Here is a 23,693-nt window from a genome sequence, read left to right on the forward strand (position 1 = left end):
GCACAATTTTTTGACACATGTGACAATTTTTTCGTGACAATTTTTTGTCTAGCAGCAAATTTTTTTACCCATTTCGCGAAACAATCTGCCCAAGGCTAAATGCGGAAATTCACCACAAATCCACGCCTGACGAATTTTTTTTGTCCATCACTAATAGTTGACTTTTTTCAATCTTTTCTATCACTATTCTTTTCATCAATTCCAAAGTTAATTTGGGCTGAAAATAAGGCAACTGCCCATCAAGTTCACCTCCTCCATGTGATCCCCCATAGTGATGAGCGAATCTGTCCCGTTTCGCTTCGCTATAAAATTTGCGAAAGAGCAAAAAATTGGCGAAACACATTCGTTGCACAATTTTTTTGTTGTCTGCGTCTTTTTTGTTGCCCGCGGCTATTTTTTGTCGCCCACGCTTTTTTGATGCAACCGTGCCCAATTTTGATGCAGCCACGCACTTTTTTGATGTGACCTTGACCAATTTTTATGCGACCGTGCTCGTTTTGACGCACGACAAAAAATTCACACAACAAATTTTTCAGCAGCGAATTTTCACCGAAATTTCGCGAAACAATTCCCCAATGGCGAAATGCAGAAATTCTCTGCGAATCCATGCCTGGCGAAAAAATTTGCTCATCACTAATCCCCCAGCATCACTGCCCCACATTAAGGAAAGCCTGCCCCACTTCCAATGTGGAGGAATAAAGATCTGGGTAAAAAGTCATCAGTATTTTGTCCACATCATTGCAATGCAAATAGATTATAGGATTCCACAACAACATTTTGCTGCCAAAACTATTTCACTTCAAAGGAAACACAATTAAAGCTTTTTGCTTAGGTCTTTTAGTGAAGGTTTTCTGCTGGGGCACTGAAGTGGTTAACACTTCTACTTTGACAATATCTAAATAGGGTGCTAATACTTATTTTAGAAAAATGAGCATCTGGTTTCAGTTCCTTTAAAATTTATTGTACTTTTTCCCACATTGTACGACACAAAACTCTAAGTGAATAATAAGAATACATGTGGGAGGTCATCAGCACCATACAAATTCTATATATATACACATACATACATATTAAACAATTACAAAACACATATGTATTTACCAATATAAGTATTTTTGTAGAAAATCTGTACAAGAATAAAATAAGGATAATCAGAACATCTTCTACTTAAAGTGCCAATATCACACCTCTTTTTTTAGGCGCATGGAGTGACTTTCCCGCAGGACATTCTAAGCTGGAGACACATGGAATAATACACATTGGATAAGCCAAACCCAAAATTTGCACATTTCACTTATGGACAAGTTCTTACTTTGTGGCTCCATCTTGGAAGTATGTAGGACTAGTGATGAGCGTTTTTTTTGTAAGGCATAGATTCACAGCAAATTTCGACATTTCGCCATTGCCAAATTATTTCGCAAAACTTCTGTGAAAATTCACCATGGAAAATACCGTTGCATGTCAAAAAAAGTTGCGGTCACGTCTAATTAGTCGTGGTGATGCCAAAATGGTCGCAGCAAAAAAAAAGACGTGCATGTCAGAAAGAGACGTGGGAAACAAAAAAGTCATGCAACAAACGTGTTTCGTGAATTTTTCTGTTGTTTCATGAATTTTTTGCTGAAGTGAAACGAGTAGGGATGTAGCAAACCTCAAAAAAAAAGTTCGCGGACGCGTTTGCGAACTTACGCCAAAAAGTGCGAATATTCGCCAATTTTTACGAACCCCATAGACTTCAATGGGAAGGCGAACTTTAAAACCTAGAAAAGCCATTTCTGGCCAGAAAACTGATTTTAAAGTTGTTTAAAGGGTGCCATGACCTGGACAGTGGCATGCAGGAGGGGGATCAAGGGCAAAAAATTCTCTCACGGAAATATGCAGCGTTTTTTGCTATTTCACGCTATTAGCACCATGGAAACGGGATTTGCTGAAAAACGCCATGTGTGGCTTGTGCAGCGTTTTTAGGCCGAGAAAAAACGCAGCGGAAAAACGCCACGTGAACCCAAATTGCGAACATACGTGAAAAGTTCGCTTGCGAACTCGCAAACACCCGATGTTCGTGCGAATTAGTTTGCCCGCGAACAGTTCGCTACATCTCTAGAAACGAGGCAAATTCGCTCATCACTATATGTAGGACTAGAACAAACCAACCAGAGCAACAAAATCATAAAACATATATTTTATGAGTAGTAAACTCACACAGGGTTTCCTTTATGAGCCCGAAAGCTTGGGCAATCATAAGTCAAGCTCTTATTATTTGATATAAATAGAAAAAATTTGAATGAAAAAGTTTGCAATCTAAAACCTATAGATGAAGTTTTTCCGATAAGAGTTTTTTAATGCTACCTATCAAGAAAAGTGTTCAATTGTGATGATTTTTTTTGTAACTGAATTTTGAAAAAATAAACTCTTAAAGCTCTAAACAACTGAATTACATTTTTGTTCACAAATGACCTTTAACATCAGGATGGCTTATTTATAAAGCAGTGCTTCTTGCAATGTCACTGTTCTACATGAGGTTTAATTGTGCTGCTATGATGTGTAGCTGAATATCTACAGAGATTTGTGTTTCATTCCCACGAACAAACATGCAGCTTTAAGAACAATCATCTAATAACCAAGCAGAAAATGCGCCTGGACGTTAGGCTTTTATTTCCTCATGTCACGAAACTCTCAAGAAAGGAAGTCTCTGAAAATCATTTTCATAGTTGGAAGGCAATTATTTGTGTTTGTTTTCTCAGAGTTTAGCTTAGTAACAGAATAATCCTTCAGTCAATAGGAATCTTAAACCAAACCGGAATTTTATCAGTGCCTCTTTATTCCATTGTGTTTTTTCCTTAGTGCTAGGCAAGGGCCAATATCCTTACAATGAAAGCCGCTCTCTGTCCCTGCATTTACTCTGGGCAGTGCAATATTTAGTGAGGAGATAGCATCTTTAAGAAAAAACAAAGATACTCAGGGAGTCACAGACCTGAAGATGGCCCAAGGATGTGTTACAAGAACAAAGGGTCTTTGTGTTGAACATTAATTAGATCTGATACAAGACAAAACATTGGTATCATTGGTGGCAATGGCAATGGGTGATTATCAAATTCATTATTGTTATGTCTTTAGACCACAGATTAGCTCATCTGTAACATTATAGGCAATTAAAGAAATGAAATCCAAATATCATCATACAAGAGCAACACCTGCCAGATTTGATATAATTATTGAGAGAATAATCAATATCGGAACCTTAATTTCCCATCACCCAATACACATCACAATTATATTATGGACCCTTATAGTAGTTGACATTAGTGATGAGCGAATTTTTTCTCCAGGCATGGATTTGCAGCAAATTTCCGCATTTCGCCATGGGTGAATTGGTTTGCTAAACTTCCGTGAACATTCACCGTGGAAAAATTTGCGACAAAATATAGACGCGGGTGACAAAAAAGACGCGCGTGACAAAAAGAAATTGCACGACAAATGCATTTCGCTAATTTTTCCCTGTTTCGCAAATTTTATTGCTATTTCGCAAATTTTATGGCGAAGCGAAACGGGACAGATTCGCTCATCACTAGTTGACATACAACAGATCTGCATGTGATATACAAAGGAGTGGGGTCCTTTAGATTTTAAAGATATTGTGATGTATACAAGAGGGGTCACCTATTAGGTGCAGGGCGGTGGCTTAAATTTTTTTTCCAGCCTCTGTATAAAAGAAACCCTGAACCCCCACCCCCATGGCTTTCTTTATATTTACCACCCCACCACTGGTGCAGGGCAAGAAGCAAAGTGCAAAAAAATGGGCACAATCCACCACATTTGTTTACATCCCACACCTTGAAACATTGACACAAGTCTCTGAGCTCCAAAGAGTAGGGCAGAATTTTGGAGTGTTGTATTCATGAGGGGAAGGCATAGGGAGGGCAGATGGTAATGCAGTGATCCCAACCAGTGGCTCATGAACAACATGTTGCCACCACCCCCTTTGATTTTTCTCCCAGTGGCCTCAAAGTAGGTGCCATTTTTACATTTCTTTCTTGTAGACAAGTTTTGGAAGCCCAGAGACACAGTTTTACTCCAAGCAGAGCCTCCTGCAGGCCAGCAATACACATGGGGCTACCAGCCAATCACAGCCCTTATTAGGCACCCTCAAATAACTGTTTTCATGATTATGTGGCCCCCCCCAACATTTTTTTACAACTGAGTGTGACAAGTAAAAAAGGTTGGGAAACCCTGTGGTAAGAGAGGGCTGCCTTGTGCCTGTTGACATTGCACTCTGCTCTTATCGGTCAGTTGGAAATCCACCACTAGACGCAGGAGCACAGCCAGACCCTAATAGCAAGTGTTTCACTATAAATCAATTACCCTTGAAAGGCTAATTTCAATTAAAATACCTGTTGCCTGAGCTCTGTGTGAGTCTGAGCTATGGGAAAATGATGAGAAAAGAAAGTTTAGCTGATGCAAAAGAGACCCATCCAAATGTAATGAAACCTGAACCCCCGATGTGACAAAAATAACATCACTATTAAATGTAAAGGGCTTAAAAAGCGAGATATTTATAATCAGTAATTTTTCTCTTACAACTATTATAGATTTAAGAAATGTAATGTTTCAGCACTTTTCTCTCACAGCCTAGGGAGCAACCAAATGACTCATGTTGCCTGGAAGCTGGCCATTCCCATCGCTGGCTCCCGCTGGGGTCCGTTGGAAATGACTGAATCACGCCGCCTCAACCAAACTATCCTATTAAAATATAATATCCATTATATAATACAATGAGCCAGTTTTGGTCTTTTGGTCCAGCTAGCCGTAGCAACCAATCAGCAGTTAGTGTTTCACGGGCCTACTGCAGCTGGATTCATAAAAACAAGACTTGGATTCATCTGGTCGCTATGGGTTACTAAACTGGGCAAACGTACGTTATTAAGATTCTACACTGCACATAAGTTGACATTCAATGAATAAATGAAAGAAATAAAGGGAAAGGAATTACAAGGCTCTCCGTTTATTCTATCAATGAGCTTTAAATAAATATATGAGATGAGGAATTCAATGTACATACTCTACTAAGGCTGCAGAAACCTTTCACTGCCTAATGCTAAAAGCCTCTATTAACTTTACATGATGTCTTTAGTTACTCTTAGGACAAACTGTTCCCTTGATCAGTTTAATATAAATATATATATATATACATATATATGTATAAACCTGTTTATATAAATCTCTCTGTTTCTAACGCAAACAAATCCAGCCTTCGCATAAAGCAACTCTTCAATATATTTCATTTTTACTGAACGGTTTAATGAATCCCAGACTACCCTTTATTTTAGTATCTGTATTACATTTAGATGCTATTTGACATTTTTATCTGCTAACTAAGGATAAAGGGTAAGTCAAATGAGAATTGTCAATAACTTACAATAAGACATTACAGGCATTTCAAAGGGAGCAAGAGGACTTTTTTTCCTGGTCCTTGAGCATCTTGGGAGTAATTCATGGGGTTAAAGTAGATAGAAGCACATATGACATTGCATAGCAATTGTTTCATTGAATTCCTGGCTTGGAGTCAAATTTTGGTTGCATAAAAAACAGTGGTACTGCCAAACAGAGCCCCCTGTAGGCTGCCAGTCCTCATAGGGGCTAACAAATAACCAATCACAGCCTGTATTTGGGCTTGTGTTGCTCCCCAACTATTGGCAGCTTATTGGCCCATGTGTGGAGCCCACTGATGGACCTGTCCAGCTGGTATCTGACAGAAAATTGTCCATGGAGACCATATTGATGTGGTCTCCATCCGATAGGCCTCCATAGGCCACAATGCATTATCTGATCACTAGTGATGGGTGAAATGTTTCGCAGGGCATCTTGCCATTGGTGGATTGTTTCGCAAAATGGATTAAAAAAATCGTTGTGAAAAAACTCTCTGCGCGTCCAAAAATTGTCGCCCGCGTCAAAAGAATTGTCACCCTCGTCAAAAGAATAGTTGCGCGTCAAAAAATTGTCGCGGGTGTCAAAAGAATAGTCATGCGGCAAAAAAAAATTGTTGCATTGTTGCAGGCGACAAACGAATAGTCGCGGGCAACAATTTTTTTTGACAAAAGCCATTTTCGATGCTTCGGGAATTTTTCGCCGTTTCACGAATGCTTTGAAAGTTTCGCAAATTTTTGGGCGAAACGGGACAGATTCACTCATCACTACTGATCACCTTAAAGGTAGCTAGCCAAATCGGACCCAGATCTGCTCATTTGGTTACCTAACCAAACGAGCAGGTCTGTGCATGTATGGCCACCTTTACTCCGCCAACATTCCAACATGAGTATCAGATGTTTTCTTGCAAACATTGCATCACATTACATTATAAATGCTACATTTTCATTGGTTGCTATAGCTTAAGAAGACTGGAACACCTGTCTTAATGAATTTTTATTAACTTTTAGTATAGTATAGATGGGTCTATTCTTCCTTTGGTTTTCTGGTTGTCAGGGTCACTAGCATCTTAAGAACTGTGACTGCGTGTTGCTAGGGTGCTTTTGCCCTATCAACCAGATAGCAGTTATATTTCCAAGCCTTCAAGTTTCAGAACATAAACAATAACGACTAGTTGCAAATGTCTTAGAATTCTCCAATCTACACCATAATGAAAAATCATTTGAAATCCTGGTAGCAGAGAAGGGACTAAAACATTGACGTTACAAATTGTAACAACTACTCCACAGCTTATAGACAGCACGCAGGAACTACATAACCCACAATGCTTTGCACTGTGATGTTCCTTTACTTATTATTTGGAACATGCAGGGTGAAGATAGGCTGAGGGCAGTCTCAAAGTAGTCAGCCAGATTTACCACTTCCATGGACTTTATCAGTTCACATAAAAGTTTCAAAAGGATTTCAACAAAATTCAAGAGATGGCAAACCATTTGTAAATAAGTAAAATGTTACTGAATCCCATTGTTTCAGTAGCTAAAGTCCTGAGTTGAAGTCTTTGAGAAAATGAGTGATTTCTTTTTTCATTTTGCCTGGAGTTCTTTCTTCTCATTGAGGAGATAATGAGACTTTTGAAAAGTCTGAGTTGATATTTTAGTGATATTTTGGGCAAAGTTGATGGGAAAGTGTGCAAAAACCAAGAAATTGTATCAACATTAATAGTTTTTGCTGAAAATAACATTTTACACATTGGGTAAATTAGAAAAAAACAACAAAAATCTGTAAACTGTTTTACCACTTTGTATATTACAAAATGGCGAGCAAAGTAGTTAGAGAGATGTACAATTCATTCATAGGCTCATTTATTAACATAGGTGCAAATTTGCATCAGTTCAGATTTCAGACATTTGGCTTCATTATTCTAACTGCAGTAGACTGATCAAAGCCAACTGCCAACCAGTTGCTCTGGGTTACTGCACTATTGTTACTAATTAAATCCTGATGAATCCTGGAGAATGCAAAATCTTTGCAGCCCTTTGTCTGTCTCTTATTTAATTGCCTGGAACAACAGGATTTTATATACTGGAGTGGTACAAAGGTCTGTTAAGTGTTTACTTGATAATTTAGAAAATACTCAAACCATAATTGACAAAGAAAGTATTTTCTGCGACATTATATATTATAATGCATTGTAATTGTATAATACATTTAGATTAAAGAGACATAGGTACATCAGGTTTTCTGTAAATCCTTATGTATTTTCCAACCCCCACCCCAACAGATCAGTTTTTAATTTAAAGTTACAGGGGAAAAACTCCATTTTGGCTTACCTCCATCCTCTTGTGTCTTTGACTTATTGCAACTGTATCTTGTATTTATTTATTTATTGTTATTTATTGTTATACTTTGAGGCACATTTACTAATCCACGAATGTCTGAAAAGCGTCCGAATGCGTTTTTTCGTAATGATCAGTATTTTGTGACTTTTTCGAGCGCTCATAATGGCTATGAAAAAGTCGCGACAATTCACGAAAGACATAATGGCAATGAAAAAGTCGCGACAATTCACGAAATTTGTAATGGCTATGAAAAAAGTCACGACAATTCGCGCAAGTCGTAACGGCTACGAAAAAGTCGCAAAAAATATGAAAAAGTCGCAAAATGTTCGTTTTCCAATCCGAATTTTTCCCATTCGGCTTCGTGGATTACTAAATCAGCCCCTTTGTATTTATGTATTAATACCTTAATAACCCCCTGTTTGTATTAATGTATTCTACTGTACAGCGCTGTGTACATAAGTAGCACTTTATAAATAAAGATATACATACCTACATACCTACATACCTACATACATACATACATACATGCATACATACATACATACTAATGGTAAAACTGGAAGATTTTATCCTGGATCAAAACAGAAATGTTTTACAAGTATTTAATAAGTACTAAGCCACAAACCAGTTTTTCTTAGAAAGGCATTTTAAACCCATCCAATTAATAACTCACCACCTGGTCCCTAAGTACAGCATTCTATAACAGTAAAGAATTCCTCCTATGCTGATTGTCCCTTTGGAATATCTCTTTCAACTCTACAGTATTTTTTGTACACTGACCTTGCGTGTATGGACTGACACGTTTACCTTTAGTCTTACAAGTTACAAGTCTTGTAGCTTCTCCATAGTACAACTCCATTATACATTGGTGGCAGTATTAAGTAGTTTTAAGAGATAAATGTAAAGGTATAGGACCTGTAATCCAGAATGCTCAGTACCTGGGGCTTTCTGGATAATGGATCTTTCCGTAATTTGGATCTCCATACCTTAAGTCTACTAAAAAATCATGTAAACATTAATTAAACCCAATAGGGCTGTTCTGCCCCCAATAAGGGGTAATTATATCTTAGTTGGGATCAAGTACAGGTACTGTTTTATTATTACAGAGAAAAAGGAAATCATTTAACCATTAAATAAACCCAATAGGGCTGTTCTGCCCCCAATAAGGGGTAATTATATCTTAGTTGGGATCAAGTACAGGTACTGTTTTATTATTACAGAGAAAAAGGAATCATTTTCAGAAATTAGAATTATTTGCATATAATGGATTTCAATAATTCAGAACTTTCTGGATAACAGGTTTCCGGATAAGGGATCCCATACCTGTATAACAAAAAAGGATGAAAGGATATAAAGAAATAGTGGGGGTTAGAGGAGAAGAAAGAATAACACTGCTGGAAAAGATAGACAGAAAAGGGAAAAGGTAGAAGACAACATTGAACAGAAGAGATAAATGGCAGATAATGTGAGAAGGTGGCCAGGGAGGTGGGTACCATATGTTAAAAACATGTACCTGGTATTTGACTATAATGTTTCTCATAAAACTTGGTTCCTGTCTGTTTAAAATCAAAAGCTAGAGGAACATTTTACTGGACTCTAAACTATCATTCTGCTCATCTTCAGTGAGCTCCAACTCCGAACACAAAATCCATGTGTCTGAGAAAACATTACGGGGGCTATCATTTATTAATAATTTGTTTCCCATACAGGAATCCAGCAGGAATGAAAAAACCTTGTTCTAAAGCCAGACCCCAATTGAACATGAAGCACTTTATGTGCCTTGCCTGAGATCTGCAACATTACTATCAGCCCACCAATCCTTTCTACACGTGTGTATGTGAGCCTACGAGGTTTGCAGCTGCTTCTCAACTAAATGTAAACATGACAACACCATCAATCCAATGGTATACTGTGTCCCACACTATGGGAAGTGTTATATGGTCATTCTCCGAACGTCTACTTGGACTTTCACAACCTGCAACACAACCAGCGCGCCTGATGAGGTGACATCTTAGTTATTTGTGATTGATACATACAGCAAAACCATGAATTGAAACCCTCAGACTGCAATAACATTAAACTAAACCAGCAGAAAACAGAAGCCAAAAGCAGATGGAGAAGTCACCCTAAAATTGTTGGAAGGGCTAATCTATGCTTTTCAGATATAAATCTGAATTGTTTAATTGAATTTACCATCATTAATTTTTAGAGAACTAAAAATATTATTTTTTATTATTTTTGTTACCTTGTTAGCGGTGCATTTGTTATACAAGATTAGGGCTAGTCTTTTAGAGAAGATTTTCTACCCACATGCTTAGTATTCTGGACACAATGAGGGTGCTTTTAGTATATGGAAAAGTTGCCATTCTCCAAACCTAACCAATAATGCTCTTCTTTGATTTCCTCTTCTCAGCAACTCAGATTGTGTCTGAAATGTTTAAATCCATGATCCCCCAAGCTATTCTTCCCATGTCCATCTCCCTAGGGATCCCTAACCTTTCTTACTCGTGAGCCACAGTCAAATGTAAAAAGACTTGGAGAGCAACACAAGCACCATAACAGTTCATGGAGGTGCCTAATAAGGGCTAAGATTGGCTATTAGGGGCCTGTATGCACCCTATCAGCTTACAGGGGGCTTTATTTGGTAGGAAATCTTGTTTTTATTCAACCAAAACTTGCCCCCAAGTCAGGAATTCAAAAATAACTACCTGCTATGGGGGCACTGAGAGCAACATCCAAGGGGTTGGGGAGCAACATGTTGCCCCTGAGCCACTGGTTGGGGATCACTGCTCTAGATATTGGGTTAAACCTAGGATCGGTTGTTCTTACCCCTTAACCTGCCAAACTCCACATGGAGTACATAAAGGCAATGCCCTCCAAAGCTGTTTTTTTTTTATATTTTATCTCTATATATAAAGTCATATTAGGTAGTTAGGTAGTTAGCAAGCAAATCGAGCAACCAAACTTATTTAGCCATTGTGGCAAGTGCATCCAACCAGGAGTTTCTATGTTGCTTCCAGGGCCGGAACTAGTTGTAGGCAGAAGAAGCACCTGCCTAGGGCCGTGAAGGGGCTCTAGGCAGGTACCTCTGTTGCCACCCCTAGTCTGGGATCTTTTACCCCGACATTTCCCAGTGCTCCCTCCCTGCACAGTATCTGTGTGCCTTGCGTCCAGCACTCCCTCCACTGCGGCGTATCCCCATGGGGGGGGCGGTGTTGGGGGAAGTGGGAAGTGGTGGCCGCCCAGGTCGCCTAGGGCGCCAGGCCAACTTGGCCCACCTCTGGTTGCTTCCCTTGCAAAATAAGTCAGTTAAGAAAAGTGTTTATTCTCCAGAGCTGTTTTTGGTTGGTTATATTTCTATTCCAAGAACCTATTAGGTACCCAAAAACCACACTGCCAATACAAAGATACTTTCTTTTATTGAAGGATCTTTAGAGTTTATTTCAGTGGCCTACTGGGTAAATTTTGACACCTATAATTGAGTTTTATGTGTTAGTATTAGGGCATAGTTAGTCTGATGCAGAAACCTCTCCCATGTTGAAATCCCACACAAATATTCTAATTATTTAATTGAATTTACCATCATTAACAGCCAGGGGATCTCTAAAATCCTTTTTCTTACTATGAATACAAATATCTGAGGTTTGGCTTCTCTATGTGTGATCGGTTAAGCCGTTTAAGGACAATAAAAAAAAGTACTGAGATCAGTCCGTTACTAAAAGTAAATCAGAATAAGCTGTTAAATGCTGTATATTCACGGTCTACTGGAAAGTTGCTGTAAAAAAAAAAATCAAAGCTGAATTAGTTAATTCTAACATCAATGACAATTAGATCTTGCGCAAAATGCATCCTGTGCTAGAATAATAGAAAATGTAATCTCATTCAGCTAACAGTGGGATAGGGTTCGGCATACTTGGCATGCCTGGGAGCATTTTTTGCTAAGGTAACTGGATTAACAGTGTAAACTGATTGTAGGGCTGTCAGCAGGAGGGCCGGGCAGGCAAGTGTGGAGTTTAACCATCCATAGTAGGCATCCCACTCTTGGCCAACCAGTCTTACTTATGTAATACTTGCTGAAAATAATGGCTTTCCCACACCCTCTCCAGTACAAATGGGCTGCTTACAGTATTCACAGTGTTGCATTGACACTTTAGACACTTTTTTAAAGGCCTGACATAATGAGCCAAGAGATGCTTTCAAAGCCAAACAAAGGAACCCTTGAGGTGAAGAAAGCTCTTTGGATAGTGTATGCACTGGGACTACATTAGAGTAGGGCAAAAGGTTTTACCATGTTCAGAAAATGTTACAAAATGACTAATTACATCACATAAATATATAATTATTTACATCAGGGCCAGTCTGTAACCCCCCCCAACTAAGATAAAGCAACCCATGTCTGCCCTCTCTAATATATAGTAAACTTTATTGTTTTGGATCATTTTATTTGAATATGTGTTCAAATAAGTTTTTTTTATAAAATGTTCTATGTAGACAATTGTCTACACACAAATGCAAAGCTTAAAAGGAAAATAGTATAAAGTTACCATCATTGGCTGTGGCACACACAGAAAGTCGCACAAATATTTTATATGCCACTTTGTGGAAACTTCCCACTGGCATACTCCCACTCAACATCACAGCCACATATTTTTATCTTAATATATTTCCCTAGAAAAGTTCCAAAATAATTGTATGCACATTCTTTATTGTATTAGCAACAGAAAAGCTGGCGTTAAGTTTGGAGGATGTGGGAGGAAGTAATGGGGGTCAGTTGACAGAACACCACTCTTTTCTCACTTTCCTTTCTCCTGTCCTAGATAGCAATGATTGACTGGGGGGGGGGGGGGGGGGTCTGTTGCCACGGGGACAGTCGCAAAACTTCTGCCCATAGTGAGCCATGAAGAAGGATTATACACACTTAACAGTATTCTACATTGAATTTTAAAAAAATCGGCACACTGTAATCCCAACCCCCACTCCACCCAATTAACCTCAACTATAACTATTTGTATAAAATAGCACATGATTATATTTAATATATTTAACATGGGAAAAACCCTACCAATGAGCTTTTTATTACTGCTACAGTATCATTCTAAATGCCCATACCCTGAGATTCTGCTTTCGGTACCCAGTCATTAGATGGGTTAATGGATGGAGTATGAGTGCTGCACACAGTTGTAAGCTATTTATGCAATGATGTGTTTGGCATACGCACACAGGCAGTTCCTATTTCTGTTCATTAACCTCATGTATTGTTTATTACACGCTGATTATAATTTCAAGCAATTTGCCATGTTTTTAAGACTCAAGAGTCTAGCTGGGATTATATCATTCCATTCATACTAATGTTATATGTTGAGCTTATTTTCTCACAAATACACATGCAGTTAAAGAGCAGAAAATCTACTTACTTGTGGCACAAATTTAGCATGGAATAGGAAAGGGGCATCAGTGGGATCATGGTCCATATTGGAGCAACGACTGTGTGTATAGTCAATAAATGCTACGAATACCTTGTACATCTGCGTCACAATATACAGACTTTGCAATAAAATAAGTACAGACCCAAACAATATGGGGTACTAGTACTTGTGCTAAACAATATGCAATAAAGTGGTTTTTAATAACATAAAGCAGAAAAAAATGTTGAAGAAAGTCTGAGGACCATTTGAGAATGTAAAAAGAAGGCATATCAAAATGAAGGACAATTCTATGTGGCATCTTAGATCTGGCCATGGTTCCTTGCTTTCCTTGGAATTCTGGGTTGTGTAGGCCAAAAAAAATGGCCCTACAGATATATGGGATAATGTAAGTCCCAATACCAAAGGGCACATACTGTATAACCCATCATAAAGCAGGGATCCCCAGCCTTTTTTACTCGTGAACCACACACAGATGTAAAAGGTGTTGGTGCCACACAAGCATGAAAATAATTATTTGTGGATACCAAATAAGGGCTATATGGTAGCTTCATGTGGACTGCTGGCCTGCAGGAGGCTCTGCTTGGAGTAAAAGTGTGTTTCTGTGCTTCCAAAACTTATCTCCAAGCCAGAAATTTAAAAATGGGCACCTACTTTGAGGCCACTGGGAGCAACATCAAAGGGGGTGGTGGCAAAATGTTGCTCACGATCCACTGGTTGGGGATCATTGTCATAAAGGATTGGGTTGTTGCTAAAGATTCCTGTACTAGGGCGTACCACCAAGGTCAATACATCCAACGTAAAACACTATTCATTAGAAAATAAAATAGAAATCTACATTTCCATTTGCCCTCATCCTCATGAATTCTGAGCAAGCATTTATGTAAAAATAGATGGTACCCCAGCTGTTTACTAATGCAATTTCAAATAAATGTGCTCGTCTCATTGTGTTTACTTGGGTTATATTGTGAGGTTTGTTCAAATTAGGCAGTTTCCTATGGAAAAAAACAAAATAACATCTGCATTTCGGCTATGTAAGAAGAATATTTTGTATCTTCCCGTTTGTTTGGCTGCCTAAATGAAACATAAGGAATGCAATCTGTAAGAAATGTGATGTCTGCGCTCTGTGCTGTATATGAAGCATCTCCTATTATGGTTTGTGGTGAGACTACATGATGTCTCTCTGAGAATGTTCTTTCAAGTCTCTTTGCCTGATGACAGCCAGATCTGGCACTGGAGAACATCTTATCTATGACAAAAAATAGGCCTTGCTATAAATCACAGTAGAGATCTCCAGTAAGGGTATTTGACTCTCTATTAAAGTATTTCCAATTTGTTCCTGCTTTCATCCACATTGCTATAATAACTGCAAGATATGGGTTTTATTTTGGCAAACCATAATAGTCAATAAGTTCCAGATTTTACTGGAACATATTCAATCAAATAGTCAGATAATAGCCTCTGTCTAATATACTCGGGTGAGGTCTTTTGGGGCACTACAAATAAACAGCAGTTGTTTTAGATTTTGTGGGGTCTCTAAATGCAAGTGCTTTATTGTCTACATATTTGCTCACCCCCACCTGCTGATTCCTATCTTTGTTTGACTTTTGTCTCTCTTGCTTTAGCATCTTGCAACTCTTCTGTACTGCCTGGGCACATAACACTTGTACTGCCTGGGCACATAACACTTTTACTGCCTGGGCACATAACACTTGTACTGCCTGGGCACATAACACTTGTACTGCCTGGGCACATAACACTTTTACTGCCTGGGCACATAACACTTGTACTGCCTGGGCACATAACACTTGTACTGCCTGGGCACATAACACTTGTACTGCCTGGGCACATAACACTTGTACTGCCTGGGCACATAACACTTTTACTGCCTGGGCACATAACACTTTTACTGCCTGGGCACATAACACTTGTACTGCCTGGGCACATAACACTTGTACTGCCTGGGCACATAACACTTGTACTGCCTGGGCACATAACACTTTTACTGCCTGGGCACATAACACTTGTACTGCCTGGGCACATAACACTTGTACTGCCTGGGCACATAACACTTGTACTGCCTGGGCACATAACACTTGTACTGCCTGGGCACATAACACTTTTACTGCCTGGGCACATAACACTTTTACTGCCTCGGCACATAACACTTGTACTGCCTGGGCACATAACACTTTTACTGCCTGGGCACATAACACTTTTACTGCCTGGGCACATAACACTTGTACTGCCTGGGCACATAACACTTGTACTGCCTGGGCACATAACACTTGTACTGCCTGGGCACATAACACTTGTACTGCCTGGGCACATAACACTTGTACTGCCTGGGCACATAACACTTGTACTGCCTGGGCACATAACACTTGTACTGCCTGGGCACATAACACTTTTACTGCCTGGGCACATAACACTTTTGTAGAACACTATCTACTTTGGAACAACCTCAAGACTACCTACATATACTTATCTGCTGCATAGTTTTAAAAACAGGACCTGTTGGGCATCTGACCCAACTATGATGGGCCACAAAGGTTGGGACCTATAGACAAGTGTTGCTCCTTATATGGATAATGTTATATATTTAATTACTCCTTTTCTAAAGCCAAAAAGAACGTGAAGGAAAAGTCTAGAGAACACCTTTAGCAGCACTAAACTTCCAAGCAAATTAATAAAAGGAATGGCCTTTATCACCATGCTCCTGTCATTGAGTAGCCTGAGCTTTATAATGCTCAACTTGGACACATGTCATCTGAATGTCATCTGTCTATTGACCCTTGACCCTTGATCTGGAATTGATCACCCACTGCCTTATATCAACCATGGGTGCTGCTCGCTTTGTGGCAAAATGAAAGAGTCAATAATCTCCTTCTACGAGCTTCATTACAACCATAAGGTTTGATTGAGGTGTGCAAGGCCCAGTGGGGCTACTACCCCAAGGGCCCCCACACCCCCCGACTGCTCACTCACCCACCTGCCCACCCAATGCCAGCCCCTTTCCCTGCACATACATACCTTATATTTCACTGCAATTGGGGGAGGGAGGGGAGCAGGGGAGCAGCAGTGGGGAGTGACAGGTAAGGATTGGGTCTGAGTTGGCAGGACCCACAAGCGGCCGGGGCCCACCTGTTTTATTCCTGATGTCCTGCTGGCCCAGCCTACCTATGTACAACCTACAACACAATGACAATATGGGTGGAAATATTGCACTTTTGTGCATCTGAATGATAAGCAAACTAGGGGGTGTTCCACCCACCACTCCCCCATATGTATGCAGCAAATATATATAAGTACCACTCCTTTGCTATTTAAAAGTAAAGAGAAGCACTCTCTGGCCTAGAGATTTCTAAGGACACATTTATGCCACATCATGTGTTTTTTTAGGACACCCAGGACTTCTCTCACAACTACAATCAAGCATTAGGAAAGCCTTCATTGCTCTGCGCCGCCGACACACGCACGGTGATAAAATGCATCCTGTGCATAAAAATGAGCGGAGACAAAATGAATTGTGTGTGTGTATAATACGAAAAGTGTGACTGTAAATCAATCCAGTATGCGCTGCAATGGGGGAAATGGGTTTTGTCTCTGCAGCTGGTGCTGAACTACAAGTCGGGCACCCTCAGCAGCGGATTCCAAGGAAATGGTGCAGCTGTTTTAGATTAAAAGTTTGTCATGTGCAATACGGTCTGCAGAAGGGAATGGACTTTTATAGTCCCAGCTAATAATTATTCAACTGTGGAATATTTGCTTTATTGGCCTCATGTGTTAAGGGCCTTGCTCATGCTGGGGGCTCTTGCTACTGTATCACATACAAAGATGAGAGAATGTAATTTAATGGATTACTCATTTTGGTTCCCAAGCAGTTTGACATGGAAAACATTGTACAGGTATCGGACCCTTTATCCAGAACCCTATTATCCAGAAAGTTCCAAATTACGGAAAGGCTATCTGCCATAGACTCCATTTTAAGGAAATAATGCACATTTTTAAAAAATATTTCCTTTTTCAGGAGCAAAATTTTGCCATGGAAAATTTGCGGTCGCTTACAAAAAAATGCAGTTGTGGTTGCGCCAAAAAGTCACGCATGTAAAAAAAAGTCACATTTCGTGAATGTTTAGCTGTTTTGCAAATGTTTCCGATGTTTTGCCCATCATTGATACCTTGTCCTATACCAGGGACTCCCATTACTACAGGAGGTGCAGTACAGAATGTTCTCTCCCTTACCTGTGCCTGAGCACTGGGTGCATCACTACTCACTCTATGTATTCTCCTCTTGGGAGAAAACACAGAGCTACTAGTAGCAGCTACTTGTCGTGGCTACTTAAAAAGACAGTGCTGATCATTTACTGATAATTGTCTCTACATGTGTTTTAGCAGAGGCAATTCTCAGTATTGTCTATGGCAGGGTATTTTCTGGCGTTTATTAGCTCTGACAAGTAGCTGCTACTAAGTAGCTCAGTGTGTCTTCACCCTATAATGCCATGCCACCCAAAGGTGACTTTTAAAATGTTCTTCATGCCCCTTTAAAGCCATTGCCAACATCCTTATTTATCCCATGGTTAAATTAAGCCTTACTTATAGACAAAGAATAATAATGTTTTAGGGCAACTTAGCACCCCCAAAAAGAGACTGACTGCCATATATATGTATAAAGTTATAAGCTCTGCTATAGAAACCTATTTATTGATAGGTTCCCCAATCAAAAAAGTCCCTTTCGTCTCCTGGTTCTACTCAAGTTATGAACAAAATCCATAACTCCCTTAGCACAGCCTGAAAGAGAATCTTAAACATTTATTGCCTTTATCAAACATCTTTACAATTTCTAGCACCCAAACACAAGCATTTTCAGACAGACCCAGACAGAGACGCCAACCTAGATCCAGTGGGAATCTTGGCCACGCCTCTGCTGGCCTTGGCCCCACCCCTTCCCTGTTGTGCAAGATATTAAAGGACTTTGAGTGACAATTCTATAATTGGGCAAGTTAGGTTTTGGGTGCAAATTACTAAGGAGTTATTACTGAAGGAGACTGGGGGGCAGAGGCTTACAATAGGTTAAGACATTTTATTTTAACTGTATGTTCCAATCAAGCTATGCCATATTAAACTGAACTTAATTTAATGTAACAGACAGTTAATGCTAATAAATACTGTTTTGCATTATTCTTGCTATAAAAATAACAACATTATCCCACCATGTCCCCGCGGATGCTCCGTGTTTTACTGTTCTGAACCACATGGTATAGCAGAGTGTCAGCTTGCATCCGTTCAGGTCACAGCCCAGTAACTGTACAGATCATTTTCACTTATTCATAACATTTTTTAAAGGGGAAAAAATAAAGCGACTGCTTGCTGCAAATCAAAGAGTTCCCAGACCAATAAAGTCAGTATTAGCAACTTGCCTGCTGGGGGTCAAACTCCTGCCAGAGAGGAGCAAATATTTGCACTGTAGCGGAAAAGGACACATTTAAATTGTACAGAATAAACTGGAACAGAATTTTACTTGCACTTTCATTACAGATACCTTTCAGTATGGGGGGGGGGGGGTTGTGCAAGTAAACCCTATAGCCCCAGAGGGTTGGCTAAAGCTGCAGGGCCCTGGCACCATGGCACTAGGAACGCTGGTTATAGTTCTGCCCTTGGTATGCATAGAAAGGCAAGGGTCTCAGTAATATTTGCACCATGCAAAGTGCAAACAATATGCACCCCCCCATCCCCTATCCGCCTCATTAATTGCACATCATTGAAATCAGTATGTTAGGGCTGTGGTGGATAACGCTGGCCACAATGGGGCCTGGCACTTAACACCTGCCCTATGGCTGCACTTTGCCCCCCACACCAGAAGCACAGCCAGACCCAGTAAAAACTCTGCTGCTTTTGCACTTCTTCCACCAGTCTCCGTAAATAAACCCCTTTATAATTGGGCAGTCTATACAGCATCCACCTGTTGGTGCAGGACAACTGGCAGCAGGGAATTCTGGGAATTGTAGGTTAATCATAGCTGCAGATTTCAATGTAAGGTCCACCAACACTAAATACATCCTTCAATGTATTGGTCTTAATTGTATGTGTTAGAATACGCTATGGCCTTAATGTCAACCACCTGCTTATTGGTTCCTCCGTGAATGTGGGGCCACCATCCTTGATAGCTTGCCCTGAGCCCTTCAACCCCTTGAGGTCCCCATACACGGGCCAATTATAGCTGCCGATATCGGTCCTTTGGACCGATTCGGCAGCTTATTGGCCAGTGTAGGGGCAGAACCAAGGGACCTGTCCGACTGATATGTGGCCTGAAATTGGGCAGATATCGATCGGCCAGGTTCAAAAATCCAGTTGGATCGGGGACCGCATCGGCTCGTTGATACGCTCCCCGAACCGACTGCCCCATTTCCGCGCCCTGGGGCCAAACGATCGAATTCGCCTACATGCCTCCCCGATATCCCCACCGTAGGTGGGGATATCGGGTGAAGATCCGCTCGCTTGGCGACATCGCCAAGCGAGCGGATTTGCTCGTGTATGGCCAACTTTAGGGCTGCCATGCTGGGGGGAAGCCAGAGAATTACTACTTTTATCACTTCATACTCTCTTCTCTTAACCTACCAATTTGTCATTTAAATCAAAGCCAGGTTGCTATGGTTTAGAGACCCTAGCAACTAGTTAGCAGCATAAAGATCAGTTTCAAATTGCCATTATAATACTTATGACATAATACTTAAATATTATTGATTATGACTGCAGTTAATACTATAGCAAGTACAGTATGAGAGGGAAGGCAATTTATTAATATATTAATTTGGTTTATCTCTTCATATTAATTCATTGACCCATTCAGTGTTTAATACATTGTGAAGTTCTATCTCTGCTTCAAACATTACAAGAGCATTCAAATTCCAACTCAATAAGTGATCTCAGCACAGTCCCTAGTGGCCATGGGCAGCAATAGCAACGACAGACAGAGGTATCTGCTTCATTCGAAGCTTCCTATGCAGTGAAAAGTGGGTGCAGGGGTTTCTGCAAAGGAACTGGTATCAGAGGAATTATTTATTATAAGAGTTGGGTGATAGAACAAGGGACAGGCGGTACTTACAGCGTCTCCTCTGGTCCAATCCGTAGGCAGCAGTGGCAGCACAACAAACAAAATATGCCAAGTCAGTAGAACCCAATAACTGAGACATAACAGCAACAAACAAATGAAAGCAGATTATGAAACATATTTTAGGATGGACTTCCAAGAAATTTTCAGACCTTGGCATTCCAAATATTATACTCCGGAAACATTGCAAAAGCCACTTACCAGCAGTGAATGAACCCTCTGTCTTATAGCTTAGCCTTTAATCTCTATTGTGTTGCATCTATTAATAATGTGTATAGTTCTAGCTTTGCCATACACAGCAAGACAAGTATGTGTCAGTACAGGTATAGGACCCGTTATCCAGAATGCTTGGTACCAAGGGTATTGCGGATAAGGGGTATTTCCGTAATTTGGATCTCCATACCTTAAGTCTACTAAAAGATCAATAAAACATTAATTAAACCCAATAGGATTGTTTAGCATCCAATAAGGATTATTTAGATGGGATCTTAGATGGGATCAATTACAAGGTACAAGGAAATCAGTTTTAAAATTCTGAATTATTTGATTAAAATGAATCTATGGGAGACAAGCTTTCCGTAATTCGGAGCTTTCTGCATAACGGGTTTCCACATAAGGGATCCCATACCTGTACCACCTTATATTAGAACTGTCTATCCTGTAGCTGTTGTTCATCTACAACTGCCAGCAGGGAATCCTGGGAATTGTAGTAGAACAGCAGCTGGAGAGTTGCAGGTTTGCCTTTAATCCCATTGTGTTGCAAGTTTATGTCTTTAGGTAATATATGAAGCTCTGCTGTGGGATCTGGGTATAAATTCTAAATACAGAAGCACATTGTCACACAGGGTTAAACCCTCTCATTCCTGCTGCCTAGTGCTTCCAAGGCAAGGAATGCCTTCGAGTGATTTAAAGACACTTCCCAAACGGTTAATAAAGAACGTTCCTTGAAAGGTTAGATCAGTCACTGATTATATTAGCCAGGTATGCCCAGTGACATTTACCCCTGCATAGCTATCTGCAAATAGATGTTATAATAATCTCTCTGTACACTGGGAGCCATTGCCCTAGTCTTTCTAAAATCCCAATGAGAACAAGATAACCCTGTATCCCTCAGCAGAGAAACTTTATACCAAGTACATGAGCTGCCACGCTGATTGCAATTACGTTCTCTGTCTGTTCAGGTTTTGCATACGAAATAATGAGATGAAGTCTCCCCTCCAGGGCAAGATACATGGTCGCTGCTAATTGAACTATAAAGCGCTGCCTTCTGAATAGACATTAGACATACAGGCTAATAAAGTTGCTCCTGATTACAGTTCTCTTCTAGTTTGGGAGATTTAAAAGCATTTCACATAGGAAATAATGACATGCTGTTTTTTTTACTCCCAGGAGGAGATAGAAAGTAACCCCTAGCTGTCTCAGTGCAATGTACATGCGGCGACTCTTGATTTATTATCCTTTATTTATATAGCTCTGGCATGTACACAGCGCTTTCTATAGACTGTTTATCACTTACAGCAGCCCCTGCTCCAGTGGAGCTTACAATCTACACCAGGAGTCAGATAACCTATCTGCCTTAGGGGAAACAGGAGGACTAAGAAGAAACCCACATAGACACATACAAACTCCTGGCAGACAGTGCCCAAGTCAAACTCAAACCCAGCACCCCGGTGCTACAGGCCAGGGCATGTGTCCTACCAACTAAGCAACTGTGCCAGCCTAGCAAATACCCCCTAGTTGCCCAGCCCCCAGACTAAGGTACAAAGTAACCCCCTATGCAGACTCACAGTGCACTTTCTGGCTTTAATTAGCACAGACTGTACATGCAGTTGCCATTGACTCAGACTGCCCTGCAGAAGTTTTACCAAGCTGCCCACCCCCAGGGTTAGATACCCTTGTAACTGTACCAAGGCAGGGCCATAAAACAAAGCACTTTATTTACATTACACATTACTGTACATACAGTATATACCTACCCTTACAACTGTCAGTTCTGTATTGCCTTCCATACAACCACATGCTGCATATTAACTAGTTATGGTACCAAGTGCTGAGCTATCAGGCACCATGCTATCTAGTTCCGTTACTGTACATTTACAGTACATACATGCAACAATCACTTCTAAATACTTGGGGTTAACCATGAACAATAAAAATAAAATATGCTGACCCCCCCACTCCCTCAACCCCTATAAAAAATACATAAAGAACTCTCAGTGGTCCCATGTCCGAGGCTTCCATAACATTTGTAACAGCAAAGCAACCCGGCACTTACTTTCTGCAGCCACTGAGTGTAATTTTCCATCACCAGTTCCAGATGCTGGAGTTTCTGGGAAGAGAAATCCTGATCCATTTGCGGAGCATCCCTCTGCAGAGCATTGCTGTTGTACTGCTCCGTGGTGCTGCTGCTGCTGCTGCCCTCCTTGCAGTTGGCCTCTTGCTCAGGCAGAATGAATGTGTAGGTGCACTGGCCATGCTGGATCCGGCTGTATCTTCTCCCATTGCTGTCTGTGCCTTTCTTCTGCATGCTACATCCAACGTTAGCCATCAGGGCAGCAGCCCACCATAGGATAAAAGCCACATATACCATATCTGATGCAAAATAAAAATCCTTATGGAATGATGAAAAAACAAAAATCAGGTGAAATTGGGAGAAAAAAAGTCTGGGAAGTGAGTGCCCAGTTTTATTTCACCCCTCTGGGATATGTCTCTTTGTAGCCCCAATAGATAGACTTAGTGCATGGCAGGCTCTATTGTTTGGCTCTCATTGGCCGCCCAGAGATTAGCCAGTCCACTGCACATGCATAGCCTGGTCCCTCTCCTCTCCACTCACTGCTGGAGAACTGCTATTTTCTCCCAGAGCCCAGTGAGTTTTATTAAGACTGCACATTCAAGCCAAGCTGGAAGCAGCCTGCAGGATGACTTGACAGGAATGTGTGTGTATATAGGAGTGCTACCCGTATGCTACGCTGAGCATGGCTGCTGCTGCTGGTGGCTTGGCCAGGAAAGGGATCATTTTACAAAGTGGCTGCATGCTTGACCTCAATCAAGCATGGCTATTCTGCATAACAACTAGCAGCCCGGGACAGGCTTCAGGCAGCATTTTTGTCCTTGTCAGTTATCAGCTTTTTTTTACCTCCTTCTTCTTTATTTTCTCAATGCAGCAAATGAATGTAGGGAAAGAAGCAGGAAATTGGGAACCATTCATTTGTAGATTGTAAGCTCTTTTGGGCAGGGCCCTCTTCACCTCTTGTATCGGATATTGATTGCTTTATATGTTACTCTGTATGTCCAATGTATGTAACCCACTTATTGTACAGCGCTGCGGAATATGTTGGCGCTTTATAAATGAATGTTAATAATAATGTCACGTGAAAGAGCAACGTTAAAGAAAATGGCAGC

General features: G+C 40.5%; 1 protein-coding gene across 1 annotated transcript in view; it reads right to left on the reverse strand.

Annotated features, from left to right (window-relative positions):
• angpt1 (angiopoietin 1) overlaps positions 1-23,292 on the reverse strand; it is a 194,737-nt gene extending 171,445 nt beyond the window's left edge. Inside the window, exon 1 of the mRNA XM_002938913.5 lies at positions 22,567-23,292. Coding sequence (XP_002938959.2) covers positions 22,567-22,881 — 315 coding nt within the window. The 5' untranslated portion in view covers positions 22,882-23,292. The remainder of the gene's footprint in view (positions 1-22,566) is intronic.
• Positions 23,293-23,693: the final 401 nt, after the last annotated feature.

Source organism: Xenopus tropicalis, chromosome 6 (genome assembly GCF_000004195.4).
Source record: "Xenopus tropicalis strain Nigerian chromosome 6, UCB_Xtro_10.0, whole genome shotgun sequence".
NCBI lineage: Eukaryota > Metazoa > Chordata > Amphibia > Anura > Pipidae > Xenopus > Xenopus tropicalis.